Source organism: Lissotriton helveticus, chromosome 5_1 (assembly GCF_964261635.1).
Source record: "Lissotriton helveticus chromosome 5_1, aLisHel1.1, whole genome shotgun sequence".
Lineage (NCBI taxonomy): Eukaryota > Metazoa > Chordata > Amphibia > Caudata > Salamandridae > Lissotriton > Lissotriton helveticus.
The window spans coordinates 1,886,595,283-1,886,617,579 of NC_136065.1; the positions used below are offsets into that span (position 1 = coordinate 1,886,595,283).

The following is a 22,297-nucleotide window of genomic DNA, read 5'->3' on the forward strand; positions in this document are numbered from 1 at the left end:
ACCGATTAGTCGATTGATACGATCCCAGGGTGACAGCCTGGGTTCTTCCTGGCAAGAAGGAAGCCAATAAGTCTTTGGCTGTCTGTTGAATGCCCATGTTTTCGACACGATCGACCAAGATCGAATGGTCGACCGTGTCGAAAGCTGCAGATAGATCTAGTAACACTAGTACTGCTGTTCCTCCTTGATCTCAAATGACTCTGATGTCATCAGCGGCTTTGATCAAGGCAGTTTCGGTGCCATGGAACTTACGGAACCCAAATTGGGTACTATCCAGTTGATGATGTTCCTCGATGAATTCGGATAACTGCGAATTCATCGCTTTTTCTACAACTTCTGCCAAGAATGGAAGACTGGCTATCGGTCAATAATTTTTCAACTCCTCCTTATCAAGATGTGTTTTTTTTAGGAGTGGTTTTAGGAGAGTTTTTTTGAGTGAGTCCGGATAAATCCCTGAACTAAACATAGTTACAGATTTGGGTGATGACAGGTATCAAAGAGTCCATAACCGGGGGAAGAATTTTAAACGGGCATGGGTCTAAGGCTGATCCAGATTTGATGGTGGTGATAATGTCAGCTGTTTGGGCCTCTGCCATGTCTCTGAACTGGGTGAATAAGGAGACAGGTGGTCTGGAGTTTGTGGTATATGTGGGATTCTTAGTATTGGAGGAGAAAGCTGAATAGATATCATTAACCTTTGTGAAGAAACAATTTGCCAATGCATCACAAAGGGACTGAGAGGGAGGGGGATTTAAATCGGGGGAGTTCCCTGCTAGCTGCTTGATGATATCATAGAGTTGTTTGTTAGAGTTCTTAGCTTTCTCTATCTGTTCGCTAAAGTACTTCCTCTTAGCCTCAGTAATCATGGCTTTGTATTTAGCGAGCATTTCTTTATAGCGGGTTTTACTTTCTTCGTTGTAAGACTTCCGCCAATGCCTCTCCCTATTCCTGCAAAGTTGTTTCTGATTCCTAATGTCTTCGGTAAACCAAGGTGCTGAAGGAGTCAATCTGTTTCTGGTCACATATTTAAGAGGTACCAGTGAGTTTGTGGCAAGACCCAGCCAGTCCTGGAATTGCTTGGTGGCTATATTAGGGTCCGTGGATGGTATAGGCTGGGTACTGTCAAGTAAAAATTTTAAGCTTGAACTATTTATATTTTTCCAGGCCTGAAAAGGTTCGCGACTGGAAGAGGATACACTGGCAGTGGGAGCTTCAGTGGTGGTGATAGTGCCCAGAATTGCATGGTGGTCCGACCATGGGAGCGGGAGGATGTCAGTTATACGAATATCCTCTAGATTGGAAAAGATGCCATCTAGGATATGACCGCCGTCGTGGGTGGGGGAATTAACCAATTGAAGAAGCCCGAGGGTTTCCATATCTGATAAGAGAGAGGACGTATCCCTGTCATCTGATTTCTCTAAATGAAAATTGAGATCACCCAGTACCGTTAGTGAATCTTCAATTGCTAGGGTTTCCAAGATGGTACTTAGGTCGGAGAGAAATCCTGAGCGTGCTCCTGGTGGCCTGTATAGGAGCATTCCTCTGAAATTATGGGAGGGGGGATAGCCTAATGGAAAATTGCATAGCTTCGCAAGAGCTTGAGGTAATTGGGAAAGTCCTGACTATGTAAGTGTCGCGAGCGATAATAGCTAACCCGCCCCCTCTTTTGCCCTGTCTGTCCTGTCGTTAAACCTTGAAACCATTTGGGACCGCGATGACTAAGTCTGGGTCGGACGTACTGTCCATCCGCGTCTCAGTCATGAACAGTATGTCTATATTCCTATCCCTAACCAAGTCCGCTATGTCCTGTCTATGTTTTCCTAATGAACGAACATTCGTGAGTGCTATCGAGGTACTTTTTGGGATTTTCTTATAACTAGACTTGGCTGATTTGTTTACCAAAGGAATGATAGCGTTACAGTGGGGACAGAAGTGCGTAGTTAGTCCTGGGGCATGCTCAGGGTCGTACTTTGTGCAGTTACTCACATGAGATGGGCGCAGGCTATGCAGCATAACAGACGAATAGTGGATACTATGCGCTGTACCTTCTGGACCAGGGGTTACGGCCCTGGGCCCGGTCCGGGCGCAGACGGGCTTGCCTTTGGCACACCTTGGGCGCGCCACCGGCGCGCCCGCTGCGCGGACGGGAAGTCATCGTCTTTTTATACGTTGTGGAGGAGGGTGGGAGGCGTCCTACAGCTGGACCGCTACCCTTTCCTCCCACTAAGATGGCAGCTAACCCCTTTGACTCCCGGCATCAGCGCCTCAATCGGCTGCGCCGGTAAAGAGATCGGGTGCAGGGAGCCTCGGTGCGACGCAAGTCTCGCACTCAAGGGTCTGGGATGCTTGGTAGGTAAAAACGAACAGTTAAAATAATTACAGTTTTTAACAAGCATTTACAATGCAATGGTTTCGCCTTTGGAAAAGTTAGAGCTATTGGCATTGTAAATGACAAAATTTGTATTTATGTGTTGGTTTTGAGAACAGATAAATAAATGGCATTGTTGTTTACATTGCCATTAGCTTAATGTCTGCAGTCACTCTGCAGTCACTCTGCACTCCCTAGCACTCCCTAGTCACTCTGCACTCCCTAGCACTCTGCACTCCCTAGCACTCCCTAGTCACTCTGCACTCCCTAGTCACTCTGCACTCACTACTCTGCACTCTGTACTCTGCACTCTGTACTCTGCACTCTCTACTCTGCACTCTGCACTCTGCACTCTCTACTCTGCACTCTCTACTCTGCACTCTCTACTCTGCACTCTCTACTCTGCACTCTCTACTCTGCACTCTGCACTCTCTACTCTGCACTCTCTACTCTGCACTCTCTACTCTGCACTCTCTACTCTGCACTCTCTACTCTGCACTCTCTACTCTGCACACTCACTTTGCACTCTGCACTCACACTCTGCACTCACTAGTCTGCACACTCACTACTCTGCACACTCACTACTCTGCACTCTACACACTGCACAAAGATCCGTTACAATTAAAATAAAATAAAACGATGTGTAAAACATTATATGAAGTAATCGTCCTAGAGTTTTTCTAGCACCCGATTCTCTCCCTTCCTTCCCCCTTCTAGCTCCCCACCTCACCTTCTGCCCACACTTTTTCAGATTATGGTGTGAATGGGTGCAAGTATTTATTTTACTTAATGCAGTTTTATATAGCGTAAACTTTTCTAGCACCCGATTCTCTCCCTTCCTTCCCCCTTCTAGCTCCTCACCTCACCTTCTGCCCACACTTTTTCAGATTATGCTGTGAATGGGGGATGGCGGGCAAAAAGAGATGGGGTGAAGGAGGGACGAGGGGGTCGTAGGGAGGGGGGTGGGGCGCCAAGGACGGATGGTGGACGTGGTATACAAGGACGAGGGAGGGATAGAGTTATTGGGTGTAGGGATAGGGAGGGTCGTAGGAAGTGGGTACGAAGGGAAGGGGCCGGAATGGAAGGGGGGAGATGAGGGAGGAGATGAAGAGAAGAAACGTCAAGAGAGCTGAAGGAAGGGGGCCGGACAAGCTGGCTGCAGAGGGAAGAATGGCTGAGTGAAACCGGGTAGTGGAGAGAAGGAGGGACGAAGTGAAGGAGATGCGAGAAGGATAGGATGAGAGGGTTGGAAGGGAGCCTGGCTGAGGCTCGGCAGGGGCTGGAGCTGAGTGAAACCGGGTAGTGGAGAGAAGGAGGGACGAAGTGAAGGAGATGTGAGAAGGATAGGATGAGAGGGTTGGAAGGGAGCCTGGCTGAGGCTCGGCAGGGGCTGGAGCTGAATAACAGACGGGATGTAGCGGGGTCTGTGTGGAGTGATGGAGGGGTAGGTGAGGTGAAGGGATGTGAACTGAGTTCCTCCTTAAATGCTTTACCAATATTGTACTTTCCCCCAACTATGCAGTTCTGGATTAAGGGCGCACCGAGGGGGTACAGTACAGCTCTTGTTGCCTTGGAAGGAATGCTCAGTACCTGTTGATGCGCGGTACATGCGGGGTGCGGGGCGGGCTCTGGATGCTGGTCTTGTCGAGCCGGTCCGGCTTGGGGCAGACGTCCTCTCTGGCAGGCAGATTCCCCAAGAGGCGGCAGCGGCACGGGGCGGCCTGTACTTAAGTACAGTGCGGCTCTCGGGTGCGGTGCGGCCTCGGGGACAGGTGCGGGGCCAACGCGTACACTTCAGGCGTACGACACGAACCTCTACCCCCGGAGATGTTGTATGGTGATTGCATTACTGATAGTATTCTAACAGACTGTGACACTGGATATTTGTTAAAGATGTTTTTTAAGTTTTTGGATTTGAAAACATGATTGCTTTTATGCTTCAGTGAAGACGATGTATTGTTCTTTATAGAACAGAGCAAGGTTAAGGAAAGTACACCGCATATGCTAACCCTTGCACAGGTGCACAAGCTCACACGTGCAAAACTAACTGCAAACCTTACATAAATGGAAGTAGGGGTTAAGAAGTTCTCACCAGATTTCTCGGGGCCGATGCTCTGGGTGGGTGTTGCAGAGGGCCCGTTATGCCCGTGGTTCTCGGTGGGGGTTGCAGAGGGCCCGTTATGCCCGTGGTTCTCGGTGGGTGTCGCAGACGGTCTGTCGTTCCCTTGGCTGTCGGCGGGTTTTGCGGACAGCCTTTTGTGCCGCTTGTTCTCGGTCTGAGCGCTGCTGGCACAACCCATTGCTCGCTCGTGAGGAACACAAGCCAAGCGGGAAGAGAAACGCAACCCGGCGAAGGAGCTGTGAGGTAAGAACAGGCTAAGCGTCCGGCTGCACGAACCCCTGCTCGGTACAGGTGGAGGCCGAGCGTCCCAGGCCCCTGCAGCACCGCCTGCCACTATGCACCTGGCATGCCACAGGCGCCGGAAGGCAGGGGACGGCAGGCGCGAGGACCTCATGGAGAAAGGACTAAATGCACCCGGAGACACAGGCGCCAGGTGAGACGAGAGACTGCAGCCAGAGACACAGGCACGGGTCAGGAGGGAGACGGCAGCCTGGGACACAGGTGGAGAAGGCGGACCGCATCCAAAGATACAGGGTGAGAGGGCTTACAGCAGCCTGAGGCAGTCACCGGATGAGAAGGGAGAGTTTAGCCAGAGACATAGACAAAGCATGTCATAGTAAAACAAGCACCTACGAGGACACGGGGGGCGGGAGAGGACACGGGGGGCAGGAGGGGGCGGGAGAGGACACGGGGGGCGGGAGGGGGCGGGAGAGGACACGGACGGCGGGAGGGGGGGCGGGAGAGGACACGGACGGCGGGAGGGGGCGGGAGAGGACACGGACGGCGGGAGGGGGCGGGAGAGGACACGGACGGCGGGAAACGTGTACAGGACAGCGAGGGGGGGGGGGAAAGGCACACGGAGGGGGCGGGAATGGACAGCGCATCTGAATTCACTTTCAGTGAAAGGGGAGGGAACGGGAAACAACGTAACTCCGCCCAGGGAAAAAATCTCAGGAACGCCCCCGAATCTGGTCCGGCCTTGACGGACAGATCCGGCACTCAATGGCTAGCCTCCATTTATGGAGCTAGCCAATGAGAGCCGGGGGACGTTCCAGAAGTCCTTATTGTCAACAAAGGATTTCACCTGCGCTGAAAAGCTGCGCAGAGCGCAGCCTTTCGGCAGGCGAAACCCAAAAACGATTTAACCAGCAAAATATGCAGTGTAGCAGGAGGGATAGAGTGGAGAGCCCCAGGCTTCCGCCTCAGGGGAGAATGAGCAAATGTCTGAGTGCTAGCGGTGAATGTCCCCTAAGTATCGTGGGAGGGCGGGAGGCGTCCTACAGCTGGACTGCTACCCTTTCCTCCCACTAAGATGGCGGCTACCCCCTTTGACTCCCGGTGTCAGCGCCTCAATCGGCTGCGCCGGTGAAGAGATCGGGTGCAGGGAACCTCGGTGCGACGCAAATCTCGCACTCAAGGGTCTGGGATGCTTGGTAGGTAAAAAGGAACAGTTAAAATAATTATAGTTTTTAAAAACGATTTAACCAGCAAAATATGCAGGGAAGCAGGAGGGATAGAGTGGAGAGCCCCCGGCTTCTGCCTCAGGGGAGAATGAGCAAATGTATTTTTTCCGCGCCAGCAAGCACAGATCCGGAAAGAGCAGTACACCAGTAAATTTTTAACTTGGTTTTTGATCTCTTTTGATCACTTTTCGAGTCGACCCTCGACTCGCGGTGGCGCTAGGGATGCCTTGCTAGGGATGCCTTGCGAGGACTGTCACCACCTGATGTCGGTGACAGACCCCCACCGTCGGTGCCTTTATTGCCTCGGGGCCGACCATGATGACAAGTTGTGCCCTGACTTCCGAGCCTTGACCTCGAAGGCTGCTCTAGCTCCGGCAGTCGGCTCCGCGCCGCTCGAAGTCCCGGTCGAGGGGGAAGTCGAGGGACCGGTCGCGGAGCCGCAGTCATCGCCGCTCGAAGAGCCACCACCACTCGTCGGGCTCAAAGTCCTCCGGTAAGTCGAGGCATTCGAAAAAGAAGTCGAAGAGGCATCCTCGCAGGTGCCGCGTCCAGCTCCATACCCGTGGTCCCTGGGCTGCACGCGACACCGGAGGAGGTCACGCTTTCCTCTCGGCCATGAGGTCTCGCTTTCCTCCGTCGGAACCTGCTGAGGCGCCTTCGGGCCCTGCTGGTCCGACTGGGAGCCCTAGTGGGCCAGCGGCTCCGGCCCGGCGCCGGTCCCGACGCCGCAGGGCTCTGCAGGATCCAGGCCTGGATCCAGGCTGTCACCAGACCACCTCACGACTTCTCCGCTGGCGCTGACCCCAAGGGTGTCGCTACCGACGCCGTCTCCGGACGTCATCGACCCCAGTTTCAGTCACCCATCTCCGGCGCCAATGGGTGAGGCCTTCACTCTCGACCCGGCTCCATCATTTTTGCCTGATTATCAGGAGATGGATGACGAGGAGGACTGGGAGGGGTCTGAGGACCCTCTGGCACTGCAGTGCCAGTTGAGTCAGGACTGGGCAGAAGAGCTAAGGGAGGCCAGTGGTCTGGACACTTCGCCTGACACTGGATTCGTCTCTCCTCCCTCCTGGAACAGAGAGACACATATGCACATAATCAAATATGTTAACGAATCAACAGAGACATTTTGCAAGACAAAGTATACCAACCGCATACACACTTGTGTTGAGACAAAAGCGTCTTGTCATTCACATGCATTATGAAACTATAAATTGTGGATTCTCATATTCTGTTCTCCTTAGCTCCCCCATGTGACCAACAAAGTCTCACACATCACCATTTGACCACCCCTCCTCCCCATGTGCGACTGCCCTGCAGTGCTTGCTGATGCCAGATGATGGATTTAGAGTCGGGGGGGGGGTAGAAATCACAGAGCTATAGTATGTGACTTCTGGTTAGAACAATCCCAGCTTGTCCTGGACTCCAGCTCTTCTTTGCAGTAGTACTCTGTTCTCAATATCTATTTCCAGAGACTGCTCTTTTTGCCTGGCATTCGTTACCATATGCCGGAAGGCACTGGTGGAGACCTTTTTCCTTCACTCATTGTTGCCTATAGGTCTTTATCCTATTGCAAGTAATTCATTTTGTCCTTGTGTTCAAATTGAAGTGACCAGTTACTAGTCAAAATGATGAGTGACACTATCGGGAACAGTCTGCACTGCCATTATTTATAGTTACTTATTGAATTTAAGATAAGAACATAGTCAGTATGCCCCACCAGGAGCGTAGTTGTTGTTTCCCGCTCAGCTCTTGGAGATCTGTAGCAGCCGGCGTTATTGGAACATGATACTCTCATATTACACAATGAACAGGGCAAGGAGATTCACAGGGCAGAGGCAAAGCAAAGCCAGTGTTGCATCGTAGGTAGTGTATACCGCAAGGGGTCTCCCAGCTACATATCCCATTGACTGTCATAGCGTCTAAGTGGTCGGAGGTCAATGCTGAGACCTTCTGCCAGTACTGGCATTTAAGCAATAGTACTTTGCATGCTTGGACTTGTAGGTCCATATATTTGTAGGGACCATCCCCTACTACTGTAATTGTGTCTGTGCGTGTTGTTTATGTGCTCAGACTGGCATGAGGGGTAGGTAGCTTGCTCAGAAGAGGGAGGTTGAGCCTCATTGGATTGGAGTAGCGTCTATGCCTATAAATATCTTCAAATGAGACTGCTGACATGTTTTCACACAACTTAAGGCAAGAGAATGTGACCTCGCTTTACTAGGAAGGGCAGTAAATGAGGGTGCGAAGGGAGTTTTGCTGGCGAGTGTTTAGAAGAGCTGATTACATATTGCCTGCGTTGTAGGCATCAGTGAGGCTATTAGAAGAACGATAGTCTATAAAGCATACATGTGTGTCCTGTATAATTGTGACCTAATTGTGTGACTCTGCTATCTAGATAGCCATAGTGTATGTCCTGGAATTTGTCACTAGAGAGTATCTCCTACGGAGAGCAAGCTTGTCCTTGCATGTTGATCTGTATTAGGAAGATTTAGTTTGTTATAATAAAGATCAGGGAGTGATGTAAAAATGTGTTCGAGGCATATGGGCTGCAGATGGTACATTTATGAATAGATCGCCATCTGGTGTTGGGCTCGGATGATTGCACTTTGTTTTTCTTCTGGAGAAGTCTTTGTCGTCATAGGTGACTCCTCCTCTCGGTGTTAGTGCGCATGGGCATCGGCTCCATCCTTAGATTGTTTTTTTCCGCCATCGGGTTCGGATGAGGATCGAAGCGCTCCGGACCGACTTCAACAAAGAAGGTTATAACCGGCGCGTATTCCTTTCCAAATCGACGGTATCGTTATCGAACGCGACTTCACTCCATACCAACGCGATTCGAAGGACGACGACTACGAGAAACTCGACGTAGTCCAGCCCGGGGTCCATGGAAAGGACTCCATTCAAAAAATGTCCAACGTGTGGTGCTAAGTTCCCACACAAGGACCTACACGAAGTGTGCAACCTCTGCTTGTCCCCTGAACACGAATCCAGGGACTGTGAGGCCTGTGCAGCGTTCTCGTCAAAGTCGACGATTAGAAACCGTCGAGCCCGAAGACACGAGGTATCGAGAATGCAGTCACAAGCAATCCCGGAGCGGTTCGAGGACCAGCAACCAGAAGAGGAGGAAGAAGAGGCCGACGAGGCGGGGTCAGAAGCGGACGAGTCCGACGTCGAGGAAATCGACGTCCAACAAACCGTGAGTGACGACGTCCCTTTACCGAAAAACAGACCCCGCACGGTGTCGACCCCGCCCTCGAGCCCGGTCAGACAACCGAAAAAAGTTTCCAACGCCCCGCCTTCGAGCCCGGCAACGAAACAGAAACCGAAACACTCGGTCCCCCATCATAGTGGTTCCGGTTCCGATAAACCAACCACATCGACACCGAAGCACCAGGTCAAGGAAAGCTCGAAGTCGAAGCAGTCCATGTCGACACCGAAGCACGCTTCGGCGCCGAAAACACCCTCAACACCGGGGACATCTTCGATACCGAAGAAGTCGGATCCGAACAAAACTTCGGCACCGAAAACACAAATGGACATTTCAAAGAAAAGACACCTTTCGGAACCGAAAACTGCGGTACCGACACAGGAACACGGAACGGATCCTAAACAAAAGACTTTGTTTATTGACCCAAAGACTGGCAAGGTAGTCACAGAGCTACCTAAAAAGAGGAAACATGAACATTTGGACGACAAGGCTCATCCAAAGAAGAGAACAATGGGGACGAATACAACTCCTCCCCCTTCTCCCAAACCTCACACACCATCTTCGCCTATTCCTCACAATAGGCCAGATATTCCTCCCACACGTCCATCTACACCTACAACAGATGGAGAAAGTGACACAGGGGAGGGGGGACACCCTGGGGATGATGAGGACACAATCCCAGAGGAGGCAGACCCATGGGAGGAGTATAATGTGGGATCAGGTAATGATACCGACCTTGAGTCATATCCCTCAAAACCTTCACCTCCTGATGACAATACTGGGTTTGCACAACTCATTACTAGAGCAGCAACATTTCATAAGGTAGACCTATATACAGAACCTCTAGTACAGGACTTCTTATTAGAGACACTACCTACTGCACAAAGAACATCAGGAACACTACCAATGCTAAAAGGCCTTCTCAGTCATACATCAGAGATATTCAAAGACCCAGTGAGGGCTAGGGTATTGAACCCAAGAATTGATAAAAAATATAGGGCAGCTCCAAAAGATCCAATATACATTAAGGGACAAATTCCTCTAGACTCACTAGTGGTCACAAACGCTCGCAAGAGAGCAAACTCTTTATCTACGGGAGAAGCGCCACCTCCTGACAAAGAGTCTAAACTAATAGATGCCTCTGGCAAGAGAGTAGCATCTCAAGCGGCAAACAGTTGGCGCATAGCTAATACGCAAGCACTACTTGCAAGGTATGACAGAGCGCATTATGATGAGTTAGAAACACTCATCAAACATCTCCCTAAAGAACATCAAAAGAGAGCTGATCAACTTATACAAGAAGGGAAGTTAATTACTAACACTTCAATAAAGTGCGCCCTAGACGCGGCAGAAACTGCGGCAAGGTCGACAAATACAAGCATCATGCTAAGGAGACATGCATGGCTCAGAGTGTCAGGATTCAAACAAGAGGTACAAACCTCGTTACTTAATCAACCTTTTGATGGGAAAACACTTTTTGGCACAGGGACAGATGAGGCCCTAGAAAAAATGAAAAAGGATACAGAAACGGCTAAATCAATGGGAGCATTGCAGCAGCCGACACAAAGAGGTTCCTTTCGTAGATCCACCTATAGAGGAGGATCCAAAAGTACAGGTACAAACCAACAGCAAACCTCTTTTACACCTACATCACCCAGAGGTAATTCTAGAGGTGGATACAGGGGTAACAACAACAAGGGTAGAGGTCGCGGAAACAACAACAACCGCAACTCTCCAACCCCAAAACAGTGACTTCATAGAGCTTCCCCCAGACCATATAACACCGGTAGGGGGACGCCTATCACAGTTCCTACCTGTCTGGGAAAACATCACATCAGACAAGTGGGTAAGACAAATTATCCAACATGGTTATTGCCTAGAACTCACAGCTACCCCACCAAACATCCCCCCCAAACAGCGTCCAATGAAACAAGATCACCTGACACTGTTAAAACAGGAAGTAATATCACTGCTAGAAAAGCATGCCATAGAGAAGGTTCCACAGCACCAACAGGGAACAGGAGTATACTCCCTATACTTCCTAATCCCCAAAAAGGACGGGTCTCTAAGGCCAATACTGGACCTAAGACCTCTCAACGCATACATAAATTCGGAACATTTCCACATGGTCACGCTCCAACAAGTACTTCCTTTACTGAAGAAAGGGGACTTTCTTTCTACACTGGATCTAAAAGACGCTTACTTTCATATCCCTATTCACAAAGCCCACAGGAAATACCTCAGGTTTGTGGTAGAAGGACAACATTATCAGTTCAAAGTCCTCCCATTTGGTGTCACGACGGCACCAAGGGTGTTCACAAAATGCCTGGCAGTGGTAGCAGCTCACCTAAGAAGACAACAAATTCATGTCTTCCCATACTTGGACGACTGGCTAATAAAAGCCAGGTCGCAAGAGGAGTGTCTGCAACACACACAAAAGACAATTCAGCTACTACACCAGCTAGGGTTCACGGTGAACTACACAAAGTCACACCTACAACCAAACAAAGTTCAACAATATCTGGGGGCTACCATAGACACAGGAAAAGCCAAAGTGTACCCCAACCCAATAAGAGTCCAAGCAATGCTTACAATCATTCAGAGATTTCAGCCACAACACTCACTAACAGCAAGAGTGTTCATGCAGCTACTAGGCATGATGTCATCCTGCATACTGCTAATACCATATGCAAAACTACAAATGCGTCCGCTACAAGAATGCTTAGCGACACAGTGGAATCAGGCTCAAGGACAGATTACGCATCTGGTGTTGGTAGACGACCGCACACACCGCTCTCTGAAGTGGTGGAACAGAACAAACATTACCAAGGGGCGGTCGTTCCTAGAGCCAATTCCACAGGTGACAATAACAGCAGACGCATCGCTCACCGGATGGGGAGCACATATGGACAAATACACAGTACAAGGAAGGTGGAGTGTGCAGGAAAAAACACTGCACATCAACTATCTAGAACTACTGGCAGTGTTTCTAGCATTGAAAGCCTTTCAGATACATGTTATCCACAAAGCAGTCCTGATCAGAACAGACAACATGACAGCAATGTATTATATTCAAAAACAGGGGGGGACGCACTCTCTCCAATTATCCAGACTAGCACAGGAGATTTGGAGATGGGCCATTCCTCAAAACATCTATCTGTTAGCCGAACACCTACCAGGAGTTCAAAACCAGATAGCAGACATCTTAAGCAGACAGTCGGAACAAATACACGAATGGGAACTGCACCAACAAATACTGCAGCCATTCTTCCAAAGATGGGGACAACCAGAGATAGACCTATTTGCCACTCATCAGAACGCAAAATGCCAAAGCTTCGCGTCCAGGTACCCACATCACCTGTCGCAGGGCAATGCGTTATGGATAAATTGGTCCAACAAATTTGCATACGCTTTTCCCCCTCTCCCACTAATCCCATTAGTGGTCAGGAAACTGCAACAACATTCAATGACCATGATACTAGTAGCACCCACGTGGGCAAGACAGCCGTGGTTCACCACGCTCCTGCAACTCTCACAAGTGCCACATCAAAAGCTACGAATTCTACCCATGCACCTTACACAGAACCATGGAGAGATAATGCACCCAGATCCAACTCAATTGAACTTAGCGATCTGGCTCCTGAAATCCTAGAATTTGGGTACTTAGATCTCCCCCCAAATTGCATGGAAATAATTAAACAAGCGAGACGTCCAACCACCAGAGCATGCTATGCAGCTAAGTGGAAGAGGTTTGCTATACACTGCACTAATAACAATATCAACCCTCTAGACGTATCAACAAGGGAGATTATTTGCTACTTGTTACACTTACAGCAATGTAATCTAGCGTACACATCTATCAGAGTACATCTAGCAGCTATAGCAGCATACCTACAAAACAGGCAGCGCATATCACTGTTCAGAGTACCAGCGATAAAAGCATTCATGGAAGGTCTTAAAAGAGTCATTCCACCAAGATTACCACCTTCCCCAGTCTGGAACCTCAACGTAGTACTCACCAGACTAATGGGGCCAACCTTCGAACCTATGCATAGGTGCGAAATACAATTCCTTACATGGAAGGTGGCATTCCTTATAGCCATTACCTCACTCAGAAGAGTAAGCGAGTTACAGGCATTAACAATACAAGAACCATTCCTACAGATACACCAGAATAAAGTGGTTCTTAGAACAAACCCAAAGTTCTTGCCTAAAGTAATTTCAGCATTCCACATCAATCAGCCAGTGGAATTACCAGTCTTCTTTCCAAAGCCACAGACGGTGGCAGAAAGGGCTCTACATACACTAGATGTTAAAAGAGCCATTTCATACTACATAGAAAGAACACAAGACTTCAGGAAAACTAAACAACTATTTGTAGCATTTTCCCCAACACATAAGGGCAATCCTATCTCTAAAGCAGGCATCACAAGATGGATTGTAAGATGTATACAAATATGTTACATTAAAGCAAAGAGAACATTAACTGTTCCTCCTAGAGCTCATTCCACAAGAAAACTAGGAGCATCTATGGCATTCTTAGGGAACATTCCCCTAGATGACATATGTAGAGCAGCAACTTGGTCTACACCACATACATTCACAAAGCACTACTGTGTTGATGTACAGGCTGCACAACAAGCCAGAGTGGGCCAAGCTGTATTAAAAACTCTATTTCAGACAGTTGCGACAGACACTGGTGACCACCGCTAGGGAGGTAACTGCTGTACAATCTATTCATAAATGTACCATCTGCAGCCCATATGCCTCGAACGGAATATGCTACTTACCAGTATGCATCTGTTCTTGGCATAGAGGGCTGCAGAGTGGTACATGCCCTCCCTGCCTCCCCGGAAACCTGTGTCTGTCCCAACATTATCTTATTTAGATACATTTACATGGGCATATCTTTATGTACTACACTACACTACTCCATCTAACCCTACTATGGCAAAACAATCTAAGGATGGAGCCGATGCCCATGCGCACTAACACCGAGAGGAGGAGTCACCTATGACGACAAAGACTTCTCCAGAAGAAAAACAAAGTGCAATCATCCGAGCCCAACACCAGATGGCGATCTATTCATAAATGTACCACTCTGCAGCCCTCTATGCCAAGAACAGATGCATACTGGTAAGTAGCATATTCCATTTGTAAAGCGCACGGCTGCCCACGCGACGGGGCGTCCCGGGGCTGCACTCATACCACTGTGGAACCCTTCCTGGCTTTTCCATGTGAAATGGGCACCCCCAAGGTGAAGCCAGGCATCCAAGCGCTGCTGGGGCCGTTGTGGAGATTAAGCAAGCTATTGCTCAGAGTCACAGAGTGGGACCCATGATTAGACTAGGCACTGAGGCGAGATTTATCAGGTCCGGGGAGATTGAGTCCAAGAGCCGCCGAGGCGGGAATTGAACCCTGGTCCCGGGCTAGACCTCTGCATCAGGGTCTGCCGCTCTAACCATTGAGCCATGCTTCTCCACCACTGTGCCATTTACAAGATGGTAACTGGACTATGAAACACCAGGGGGTGGTATATGTATATATTTTGACAGTAGAAAAGTTATGTTGCTTATTTTAGGTGGCAGGTGGGGCTCACACACACAAAACCTGCATATGCATTCAGGCAGTCTTTATCCCTATCCTACAAGGGTTGGTGCACATATTAGTGAAGTGCCATAGGTTTTAAGTATGGGGTAATATTCACAAAAGAGGCTACATGTATAACTGAGAAAATGAAACTGAGTCTCCAGAACAATGTTGACAACAGACTGACAACATTGTTGATGTCCAGGCCCTTCATACTCTCATGGTCGACAACAAAGAACGTAGAGAATATAGAGAAACATCATTGGTAATTCTCTCCCAACCATTGTATGCCGGAGTGTGCATAACCTGTGAATCTAAGCAAAAACAAGGTTCAAACTCAGTATTGCAGGTAAGTCACTTTTTCCATTTTTGAACCAGCTGTTCGACTTGTGAGCAATGAGAAGGGAGGTATTTGAGTGGCAAGAATTGTTGATGATGTCTTGGGAAGCCATCCTAAATTGCTGTTTACAAAAAATAAGCTTGAAAGACTTATAAGGATTTATTGGGTGATAGGGTACAGTGTGTGTTTCCTTATGCCTGTTTATATTGCTTGTTACCACTTCTCACTCTTACCACTTTAATAATGTGGCTGCTTTATTTTTCAGGTGGACGAGATTTCTCAGCTCATCAACACTTACCTCACCAGCATTGGGAACCACCAGTCGCAGCAACGGGAGAATGAAGGCAACATCAAGGAGGAGCTGGGGGAGCCAGAGCTTCCTGCTGTGGAAGTGTGAGGGAAGGGCGCATGCAGCGCCGGAGGACACTTTGAAAGACTCAAGCCTCGAACGGCAGTGCCTTCTAAAGCCATTCTGTTCATGGCAGGGTTGCCACAAAGGTTCTACGTGTGGCCGGCCTGGATTGTAGTGGCGGTCGGAGCTGAAGTTCAGCTTTGCGTTGGAACCTTCCTATTCCAGCCATCCAAGCATTTACAGGAAATGACAGTGCAGTACTCACTGGTGTGTTCTGTCCCTTGGTACCTGTGTGCAACTTGCTGTTTATGCTAATAGGTTTTGTTCAATGCTATGTTTCGCTGAAACAGAGTTGGTTATTTTTCCAAATAGTATGCAGCGCCCAGCTTGTATTTGTTAAACACAAAACATGGGTGTAAGTTTGTACACAGCTTGAAAGAAGTGTGACTGGTTGCGATGTTTGTTGTTGGCTGTTCTAACCTAGTGGTGATCTGTTATAATTTGTGCGCAGTCCTGCAGTGCCAATCGTGGCTTAATGGCAATAACCGCTGAGCGGTTCCTGCCTGTCACAGTATGTCCTTGCCTGTCACAATATGTCCTTGCCAAGCTAAACACCCTCATTTCCAGCCTGTAAATGTGTTTGCTCAGTTGATAGAGCCTTTCCTGTCTTCATACTTATTTGGTGACTGCTTCCCGGGATCTTACCCCACACAGGACTCTGGATCTCTACTGGTGCTCACTGTGATCTCTTGCTAGGCTTTACTCTCTGGAACTCTGCAATCCTCTGTTGCTTGTCTTCCTTGTCCTCTCCTTCCTCCCTACTCGTTATCAGGTCCAGTGGAAATTCCCATTGCGGAGAATCTGCCTTTGTATGCATGGTCCAAGATAGCACAAGACTCTCTACGACTTTATCATCTTCTATCTGGACCAGAGTTAATATTTTGTATGGCACAGTTTGTCTTCCCATATGTCTTCTAATTGAATGAGATTCACTTGTTCTCCACTTTCAAAGATGTTTTTGTGTAGGACATCTGATTACCCCTTTGCTGCACCAGGTCTGAATCTAATAGGCAGAACCTCAGACTTCTGCCACTACAAATCCAGAAATGTTATCATCCGGGTCACAACTCTTCTCCCTCTCTTGTCCATTTGTTCCTACTTCACAGCCCTACTTTTATATCTGACCCAAAGACTGGCCATTGCTGCTGGTCATGCTCAGTAGGTTAATGCTTCAACTACTGGCATCCGTGTAAACTTGCATTTAAGAGGTTAAAAAACTCGATTGGGATTGGGTTATCCTTTCGGTCTTCTGAGGTCAAGAAATTCATTCTATGTCTTAATTAAAAGCTGCTCAAGTCACTGACCAGAAATTAATGAGCACTGATTAGGAATAATTATAAAAATCCTACAACTTGCAAAAATAGGCAGCTGTATTGGCAAATGCCTCTGAAGGTAGATCTGGCGTTAACCGAGTACTTTTGATTTTTACTTAAATTATATATATATATATATATATATATATATATATATATATATATATATATGCTATACTTATAGGGCTTTCAGCCTGCCCTCTTCATCCATTGGTCTGTTAGTGTGTCACTCACATTTTTCATCTACTCGCTACAACGTGGGTCAGCCCACTTCAACTGCTGGCTAACTTCCCATTCTTTCCCTTTCACAAGGAGCACATGCACACACAAAGTAATTCCTGTCATTGACAGGGACCGCCATGGCATGCACGGCCATAGTAGTCCCGGTCACTGACTGCAATTACTTTGTATCGATGTGGATAGCACATTGCTTTTAAGACCAAAAATATTTTTGTTCTAGACATTTTTGAAAGGTTTTTATATTTTTTAGATTGACCGGGTCTGGTAACTACCCCAGCCAACAATAACGTTTTCTAAAAACCATGACAAAACAAGCATAGCTAAATGGCAAAAGGTTGGCAATTGTTTAAATGTATTATAGAGGAGTCTGCCTACAGCTTTGCTTAGGCTGTTTCCGAACCCTGGCGTTAAATGCTTCATGGCAGCCAATATCACGCTGTTTGGTCATTTGCTCAGTTCAATTCTGTTTTTCCACAGACAAATGTACACACTACCAAGCTGGCTGCAACTTGGGTTTATTTGGCAGATGCAACCTTCTTAACACTAACTACTGATATCCTTCACATTTTGTCTTTTTTCAGCACCTAAGAAGTAGTGGCATCCCAGTCTTCCACAAAATTCTTCCCCAATTAGTAAAATGTGCACTACATATACTCTTTCACTGCACTGCTATGGCCAATTCCATCTGCTACTTTCTGGAAACATTAAAGTAACCCTGGAAAGCTATGGGGCACTTTACAAAATCCTAATAATTTTACCAATGTGTTGTTGTTCGTAGCTTGTGTGTCATACAACTGCCATCTAGTGTTGGGCTTAGACCGTTAGCAAGTTGATTTTCTTCAAAGAGGTCTTTTGAGTCTTAAGGTGTGCTGTGACTCCAAATGAGACAATGCACATGGGCACTGACTCCATTTAGGTAGTTTTTTTCCGCTTTCGGGTTTGGACACACATCTAAAGGGCTTACAGTTTGTCTTGTTTCTCACATGCGTTTGAGTTTTATATGGTTAAATTCCAAAAGCAACGCATTGAAAAACCAGGCCATGTCTCTGCAACTCTCCATCACACTACACTGAACACCTTTGGAGACCAACAACTAACTCTCGACACCCTGGACTCCAAGGGGCTCCCTGTCCTCTTTGGGGACTGGAAAGGGGTGATGGAATGGACACCCTTGCAACATTGCCCCCCTCCCCATTATAGCTTGAAGTATCTGAGTTCATATCACCACAACGTCTGCAACTTGTGTCTTTCCCCCGACCATAAGACACTCCATGTAAGATCTGCCTCCCCTTCTGCTCGAAGAGACCCTAAGGTACCGTCGATGGACAAAATGCACCAGCAGGCATCCTCTGGAGCAGTGGATATTTTTGAGGAAGAAGATATCCTTCGCACCGAAGAAGGCGACGATGCAGGCTAGTAGTCAAAGCTTTCATGGAGTGTCCTCATGGGGCCAACCTTTGAACGTTTACACTCGTGCCACTTACATTTCCTTTCCTCTAAGTGGCCTTCCTGGTGGCTACTACTTCCCTTAGACGCATTTGTAAGCTGCGTCTTTGTGAACATTAACTCAGGTTCACAAAGAGAGGGTTGTTCTCAGAACCAACCATACATTTCCCCCCAGGTTGGTATCACCTTAATCAGACTTTAGATCTCCTGTTGGATGTCAAAAGACCTATTATGTATTATATCGACAGAACCAAGCACTTTGGCAGTCACCGGCTCTCTGTACCCCTTATAAAAGCTCACAAAGATAATCTCATCTGTAAAACAGGTTCAGCAAGATGGATGTCAAGTGTATTCAGATTTGCAACCACAAAGTTAAGAGTCCCTACTCTTAAGACAGGAACAACCATGGCACTGCAAAGAGGTCACCTGGTCAACACCGCACATTTTTACCAAGCACTACTGTGTGGGCATCCTATCCCGCCAGCAAGCTATATGGTTAGCCAGACAGTCTTACGGACTTTGTTCCAACCATCTGTAGTTAGCTACAGCTTAAGAAGGGTACTGCTTTACAGTCTATGTACAGCATGTGTATCAACAACAACAGATGCCAAGAATGGAAAGGTTTTACCCTGTAAGCATCAATTCATAGTTTATAGTGCTGTAGATTCACATGCACTCACAACCCCCGCCCGAAGCTTATCTTGTTTGTAGATCTCTTCTTTTGTTACCTAGTCGACTCTGCACAGTATGCATTATGCACCATGCTAGGCTCACTCGACATTCCATACACGTTCTCACCTTCTATGCGAAAACGTTGTGTCTATACACATTTTCCACTAAGCAAATCTTGTGGCGCAAAGGACTTCTTTGAAGAAAGATAACTTGCAAACGTCCAACCTCACCACTAGATAGCATGAAGATGCAGATCTTGTGAAGCTGCAGAGCTACACTCTACGAACATATGCCTACAAGGCAAGTAATATCTTCATTCTTCGTTATGTTTTTGTTTTGGGTAGGGATTAGAGCCAGAAGGTATGAAAATCATTTGAGTTTTTAGAATGAGCGAAAAATATAGGAATAATATTTTGCTGCAATATATTAAATCTTTTCATGCATGTTAGTATTGCAGGTTCTTAATACTTGATTGATTGCTGCTATTTTGTGGGTCGATGACCCCTGCTCTAAAATGTAGAATTTATTTGCTGTACCAGAACCAAAAAAAAGCTACACCTATAAAAAGTGTATTTTACTTCTGTAATCCCAGGCTACATTACACTGGTAAGATTACTGAGGTAAGCTCTTGCTGCTTAAATCAGTATGTGACCTGTAAGTCACAAGTTTTAATCCTGCATAGGTCAACACAGTCTTCCATCTTTCTGACCTCAGTAGATTGATTACCATTAAGTTGGGGACACTCAGCATTTCTTTTTTAGAGTACTTAGAAATGGCAAGACTTCAGTAGCAAGTGCTATATAAAATACCAGCTATTGTATCGAGGGCAATTGTTCCTGCTTATTTCCACTGAAGGCTTCGATCAGGGTCATGTCTCTAATATCTCTCACTAAACTGGTTGTAAGATAATGTTATGGTATGCCAGGGTTGCACATAAACATTTTTAAATGTGGATTCGATCTGATCTCTTGCTTTTAAATAGCTCTCTGTCATGTATGTCACATTTTGTCAATTCTAACAATTAAATTTAGATTGTGTTTTACATGTCTTGCCCTCCAAGTCTTAACATGCATGATCCTTGTAGCCAAAACATCGAGCAGATGCAAAACATGTTACAGATTCAATGGGTCTACAGAGCAGTGATCGATAGGTGCATGATAAGGAATTAAGGATTGATACCCCCCTCTACATCCCACTCCTCTTTATCACTCGTGCTCTTTGTTGAGATCCCCTATTCCAGCTCACAGCATCCAGCTGGCATTTTTCCTAATTTTCTACAATGTGCTCCCTAAGTAAAGCAGTTTGATGTCTTCAGCTTAGAATACTTCAATTTGGCTCCGTAGCTTCCTAATAGGAAATGGAGTGAACCTCCACACCCACCTTGTCAGAAGACCCAATGGGCCAGGATGAAATTGAAATGGTTATGCCCGACATACAATTGCCTCTGGCACAAACCCTATAATTGTTCTGCAAAAAGCAGATTGTTCAACAAGGCTGAGGATTCTCAATCCAAACTTCCACTTTATCAAACCAGATTCCTTCTCATGTTGAAATATGGGCCTTTCTTGGCTTCCTCACGAAAGCACCAAGGTCGAGATATACAAAGATTCTGGTCACAAAAAGCCGTTGCAATTTGTGACCTGCCGTTTTGTGTCCAGTATCTAATTTTGTGAACCAGCCTATTTACTTATAGTTTATTTCTCAAAGTACAGAATCAGAAGGTGGTTACAGAATGACCTGTCTAATTAATATTTATTAGCAGGCTGGAAAGTGTGATTCCCTCTGAGTGGCCACTTTAACAGGGATGATGGCCCACAAGGGACAGGAGGCCTCCATCCATGTGAAATTATTTCAAAATCGAAGCAACCAGAGTTTCTTTAAAAAAGCAAGCTACTTAAAAAAAAAATCCGATTTGGAAAAACACAAATTGATGGAGGTCCCCTAGACCCTTGCCTACTCAGCTGATGCTGGAACTCTGATTCAAAGGTGAACAGGCCAAAGGGGTTCCTCTTTCCATGTGCACAGCAGTTACCTCCTCAACCTGCTAGCTGGTAACATTGCGGCTAGAATTACTGTCACAAGCCATTGATACAAATGGTACTGATTCACAATGTAGTAGGAACGCTCAAAACATTTCCCTTCCACATTGCTAATCTGTAACTATTTCTAAACCCCTTAGACAAATCTATTGAAGTTCACTGACAAATACGTTGATCTAGCAGATTGGAGGGGTGCATTGTACGTCTAGCCCTCAATACGTTTGTTTCCCCAAACCTAGTCATAGCCCTCTCCTTTGGCTGTTGACCTTCCTTGCCTTCCTGAACAATTCAGTTTGTAGTGAGCTTCATATATTCCACAGTGTGGTATAAAAGGAAATGGTGGAACGTGGTTGAGTCTAAAAGGTTCGGTAGCGTAGCCCTCAGTTTCTCACTCACCACCTCCCTCTTTCTGTACTTTGCCAGAGGAAGGTTGTAAACCTGGAAAGACTAAAGGCTTGTCGACAGATCATGTAATTCAGCTGTCCTAGTTAATGCTGTACTCTAGTGATGTGTTTCGATTTGTAGATGTTGGAGAAACCCAGTTACATGTATTTGTGATATTCAAAAACAGGCACACTTACAATAACTTACAAGGTATGGCTAAAAAAAACAAAAAATGATGTTTAACAAAGAGCAGACAATTCTTTGTGCCACAAAGCAGAGCGTTAAGTCACAAATGTAGATTGTTGCATGGTGCAGGCCGGAGCCATGCCAGACATTCAAGGTAACCATTGCCTACATAAATTTCTCCAGTTTAGATTGTGTATCTAAATTCTGAAAATAAGGTCTAGCTCCAGGCATCTGTGGACCAACGGTGGACATCTGTGCCTAGGCATATTAACTTACTGTATAGTCTGTTGTTGTAGCACTCCAGGATTCTTCTTGATCTCAATGTCCTGCAGCATAAATCAAGCCAGAGTCACATGGGGTAGCTAAAAACAGAATAAGTCCCCCATACTGACTCTGAAAGCTTGTCAAACATTTGCCAGGCCAGATCGTGAATTTGTTCCACGCTCAATAATCCAGAGGAGTTTGTTCAAGAGATCCAGTGTAGACTAAAATCCAGCCTCATTACGGCA

General features: G+C 47.0%; 1 protein-coding gene across 5 annotated transcripts in view; it reads left to right on the plus strand.

Moving 5' to 3' along the window:
* The window catches only part of PLEKHH3 (pleckstrin homology, MyTH4 and FERM domain containing H3), a 294,750-nt gene extending 278,930 nt beyond the window's left edge, over window positions 1-15,820 (plus strand). For 4 of the 5 annotated variants that reach the window (XM_078645365.1, XM_078645366.1, XM_078645368.1 and 1 more), the window contains exon 13: window positions 15,362-15,632. In XM_078645365.1, the coding sequence (XP_078501491.1) occupies window positions 15,362-15,493 (132 nt within the window). In that variant the 3' untranslated portion in view covers window positions 15,494-15,632. Of the gene's footprint in view, window positions 1-15,361 lie in introns of all 5 variants that reach the window. The other variant, XM_078645364.1, reaches the window with a different exon arrangement.
* Window positions 15,821-22,297: the final 6,477 nt, after the last annotated feature.